Source organism: Carlito syrichta, unplaced genomic scaffold (genome assembly GCF_000164805.1).
Source record: "Carlito syrichta isolate Samal-C Ts95f unplaced genomic scaffold, Tarsius_syrichta-2.0.1 Scaffold305720, whole genome shotgun sequence".
In the NCBI taxonomy this organism is placed as follows: Eukaryota; Metazoa; Chordata; class Mammalia; order Primates; family Tarsiidae; genus Carlito; species Carlito syrichta.
In genome coordinates this window covers 499,341-504,271 of record NW_007249816.1, presented here as the reverse complement: position 1 = coordinate 504,271, position 4,931 = coordinate 499,341, and the positions used below count along the sequence as shown (strand labels likewise).

Here is a 4,931-nt window from a genome sequence, read left to right as displayed (position 1 = left end):
GTTACTGTGTGGAGAAGGTACAGTAACACTGAACACTACTATTAGGCCTGCATTGACTCCCTTAAAGATGGGGATGGTTTCCTATTGCTGGTAGAGGTGTGGGAGTTCCAGCTCTCGAAAGGCATCACTGATACCTCCTGGATGGGAGGGGTAGGAGAGCCTCCTTACTGTTCTCCACATTGCCCCATTGACACCACCAGGTAGGTGACCTCGTTACTGCTTGACTGTGGCAAAATACTTGCTCTTGATGAGATCTCTGCTGATACAGCTTCATTGGGGAGCAGCTCAGATGTCTCATTTCTGTCTGGTGAGGGTGGAAGTCCAAGCTCCCCACTAGCTTCACTGACAGAGTGCACAGAACAGGCTTTAGTTGGAGCTTTCTTTTTTGTTTGTGTTTGTTGCTGTTTCCAGGTCACTGAACTTCAGCTCCAAGTTGGGGATATATGTGACAAATAGAAACACTGGGAAACCACCACTGTATTATTTCTTGGGTCCCAAGGCCCTTACTCAGTTTTCTTTGTTCTCTTTATCTTTTAGTCTACTTATATTTCTTTTAGATATTATGTCCAGGGGTTTAGTTGTACTTATTATGAGCAATTAGGAAAAATGGTGTATTCTATTTTCCCAGAAGTAGAAGTCTAGATTCTGAATACTATACATTTTTAAGACAAAGTAGGATTTTTTTTTTTTTTTTAATGGATTAGGGGTGGGGCATGAGGGAAACAGAGCAGTGAAAGATCACACCAACTTTTTTTTCATGTTGCAATGTTTTTTTTGCCTTCTCAGCTAGAAGAATAGAGCTGTCACCTGATGAGATTGTGAACACTGTGGAAAGAACCTTTTTTAGGGGTGTGGTATTTGCAGGTCAATTTTGGAAAGGTTATGTTGGAGGTACCCTTTGGATATTTAGGTGGAGATGTTGAATAGGCAGATGGTCATGCTAGGTCATGCTAGTGTGAAGTTCAGTGGAGAAGTCTGAGGAATATAAATCTAGAAAGCATCAGTACATACATGATGTGCAGAGCCCGGAAAATGGATGAGATCACCATGAAAGAGAGGAAAGGCAAGGGAAAGAAGATGTTCAAGGTCTAAATTGTGCTCCTATTTAAAGGTTGAAGAGGGGAGGGAGCAGCCAGTGAGATATGAAGGAAACCAGGCATCCAAATGAAGGAAATGCCTTTGCTTCTAGACTCTTTCTAGTCAGGGTGATCATATTACTGTTTTTCTAATTCAAATTCTACTTCGTAGGCACTGCCTTTTTCCCTTCTTTCCTCCCCTCTGCCTTCTACTTCTCCCTCCCCTCTCTTCCTCCTCCTCCCTCACTCCTTCCCTCTTCCCTCTTCCCTCTCCCCTCTCCTCTTCCTCTCCCCTTTCCTCCCTCTCTGTCTGTCTTGGATCTGGGCTATTTCATACATGAACTGTCTTGGAACAGATGAAAGAACCCATTTTAATGTGTTTAGCACACATGGCCACAAAACCTTAGTGAGATATTTCTAATGACAAAAGAATTGCAAAGAAATCTTAAGTTGTATTTATTAGTTTAACTATTAACAATAGTATATAGTACAACAATGGTATTGTAACTTTGAAGCAAAACTGTGTTATGCTGTATGTTGTAGGATAAAGCAATGAATAAATTCATTGTTGTTTATAAGTATTCTGTTTTCTGATGCTTATTATGCCAGCCATCCTGGGGTTGGCACCAATCTCCACTCTAGTTATTCTGTGAGATGTTTCTTTCTTTTTTCTTTTAATTCTTATCTTTTCTTCTTTTTCTTTTGAGTCAGGGTCTCTGTTGCCCAAGCTGGAGTGCAGTGGCATGTTCACAGCTCACCACAGCCTTCACCTCCTGGGGTCAGACCATCCTCCAACCTCAACTTCCTGAATAGCTTGGACTACAGGTGCACCCTACCATGTGTGGCAATTTTTAAAAATTTTTTTGTAGAGACAAGGTCTCGCTATGTTGCTCAGGCTAGTCTTGAACTCCTTGCTTCAAGCAATCCTCTGCTTTGGCCTTCCCAAAGGGCTAGGATTACTGGCATGAACCATGACACCCAGCCGAGATTTTTCTTTCTTTTTTGATATCTTTCTATTGCCAGCTTCTAGTGTAATTCTACCATGATCAACCTTCAATACCTCTAAATTTGTGGACTTTCTCTGTGGCTTAGGATGTAGTCTGAAAAGAATGGACATTAATTTTTCATTTTGTAGTGTTAGGAATTTATGAGATGTAACTATTTCTGCTCCCAGATTGAAATATAACACCAGATTCCAATGACAAGAAGAAAAAAACTTCAGGGCAGGATACACCCGACATGATGTAACTACTTACTCCATCAATTCTGAATATAGATTGCATGAACGAGAAGATATTTCAGAAATTAGAGATAGTAAAAAGTAATTTGGAAGCAGAGAGAATGTTTTTAAATTATTTAACTAAAATGCCTTTCTACAACTGTCACTATGTATGTATGTATGTATGTATGTATGTATGTATGTATGTTTTTTGTACAGCCCTATTGCCCAGGCTGATCCGGAACTCCTGGGCTAGGCCTCCCAAATTGTTGGGTTTACAGTCATGAGCCACCACCCTAAGCCTCGATTCTGACCTGAGATGTGTATTTCAGGGTAATGTGTCATAAGTCAGTGTGATTTTTAGAAAATACAATCTGCAGCATATGTCAACATTGCATAAAATAACTTGGCTGGAACATGAAACAAATGTAAAGGCTGTTAATAAATTCAGGCAATTCTGATCAAAGTTTCCATGTTCTAATTAATTTCTGTATAATCTAAGTGGATAAAGACAGCTGTCTAAAGTTACATAAAACACGCCGTTTAATACTGGCTCGCCACTAACTAATGTTGGGCAAATCGTGCCTCAGTTTTCTAATATGCATAATGGGAGGTAACACAGCCCTTGAGGGTTTCCAGGATTAGGAATGAAAATAAGAAATTAGAAGTAAAAGCATTTTTCGCAGGCGAAGCCACAGAAATGCGAGCTACAGTGTTACGATGACCGTCTGCTTAGTGAAGAATGATTCCATATAAAAAAGCCCGCTTCGGTCTTAACCCGATGAGAATAAGGCCGAAAATGCGTAGTACGCATGTGCACAGGCTTCCGCCGGGAAAGGAGGCAAAGCCAAAAAGAGAAGGCAGGCAGGCCCCAGTCCGGCCTCCCCACCCAGCCCCGCCCACCGAGCGCCGGCGGCGCCGACGTCACGTGCGACTTCGACTTCCGCTTCCAGTAACCCACGTTTCTCTTTCTTCCTGTCTGCTTGGAAAGATGGCGTCCCGCAAGGAAGGCGCCGGCCCCAACGCCGTCCCTTCCAGTTCCGCCACGGGCGCGGCAGGGAAAGGCAAGGGCAAAGGAGGCTCAGGAGATTCAGCGGTGAAGCAAGTGCAGATAGATGGCCTGGTGAGTGGGGTTCCTCCTCCGCAGCCCACGTGGGCATGCAGGTCCCAGCACCCTCTCCTTTGGCTTACAGAGACCCGGCCGCGGTTTCCCCCAGTCCTCCTCTGTTTCATCTTCACTTTGTGTCGGGGAGACGCGACAGCACTCTCCGCCTTCTGACGGGGCAGTTGGGGACTGAGGAGGGGGGACCGAAGCTATGAGTGTGTGTGACAGGCTCTTGGGGTCTAGTTTGGAGATGCCTGGGAGAGGGGTTTTGGGTCAAGACTTGAGAACAAGCAGGCGACGAAGGTGCCGAGAAGGATTTAGGGCCCTAGGTTAGGGCTCTGGCAAGGGGAGAGCAAGGGAAACACTTATCTGCTGTGATCGGATATCTGGAACTTTCCAAGTGGAGATTTATTTTGTAGCCACTCTTGAGCCTGTAGTTGAGCGCTTTACTGACACTGTATGATTGGAATAGATTTTTGTGTAGTGTTAGAACAATCTAAGAGTATCAGAGACAACGTATTTAGTGGTTAAGGTGAGTGAACTAGGGCATCTAAGGAAATTCTTGAACAGGGAATGAACAGCTAGGAAAAGGCAAATCTAGAATGATGTGAAATTTTATCTGTTTCTAAGCAAAATACATTTGTACTAGTTTTAAAAAGTTTTAAAGGCATCTTCTCCTTGGGTGGGTGCTGTGGCTCACACCTGTAATCCAGCACCTTTGAGAGGCCGAGGATGGAGGATCGCTTGAGGCCTGGAGTTCGAGACCAAACTGGACACCATAGGAGGACCTCATCTCTACAAAATGGAAAAATAAGATAAAAGCATCTTCTCTTGCTTTGATCTCTTAGTTTTTTTTTCTTTAGATTAATGCAGACCTTAGATACTTGTAATAAGGAAGTCTTTTTTGTTTGTTTTAACTCGGAGTTTCACTCTGGAGTGAGTGCCCAGGCTGAAGTGCAGTGGTCCTATCATTGCTCACCGCAGCCTCAACCTGCTGGTCTCAGGCGATCCTTCCACCTCAGCCTTCCAAGTAGCTGGAACTACAGTTGTAGTTCTGTATAATCCACTTAGATTAAACAGAAATTAATTAGAACATGGAAACTTTGATCAGAATTGCCTGAATTTATTAACAGCCTTTACATTTGTTTCATGTTCCAACCAAGTTATTTTATGCAATGTTGACATAAAAATTAACCATGCCTGGCTAATTTTTCTTGATTTATTGTGGAGACAAGATCTCACCAAGTTGCCCAGGCTGGTCTCCAACTTCTGGGCTCAGGTCATCCTCTCACTTCAGCCACCCAAAGTGCTATTACAGGTATGAGCCATCCTGTCGGTCCTAATAGCTTCTTATATGGATTATTTTAATGGTATTTTGAACTGTTCTGTCAGGCCTTTTCAGTCCACCTTTCATAATTTTATTAAAACATTCATTTAATGTGAAAGTTCAGATCTTTTTTTTTTTTTTGAGTTGGAGTCTCACTCTGTCGCCCAGACTGGAGTGCAGTGGCTGCTCCCAGCCACCTGCTGT

At 43.1% G+C, this 4,931-nt stretch overlaps 1 protein-coding gene across 1 annotated transcript in view; it reads left to right on the top strand.

Moving 5' to 3' along the window:
- Positions 1–3,250: 3,250 nt before the first annotated feature.
- The window catches only part of EIF3H (eukaryotic translation initiation factor 3 subunit H), a 90,254-nt gene continuing 88,573 nt past the window's right edge, over positions 3,251–4,931 (top strand). Inside the window, exon 1 of the mRNA XM_008062480.2 lies at positions 3,251–3,418. Within this exon, the coding sequence (XP_008060671.1) occupies positions 3,287–3,418 (132 nt within the window). The 5' untranslated portion in view covers positions 3,251–3,286. The remainder of the gene's footprint in view (positions 3,419–4,931) is intronic.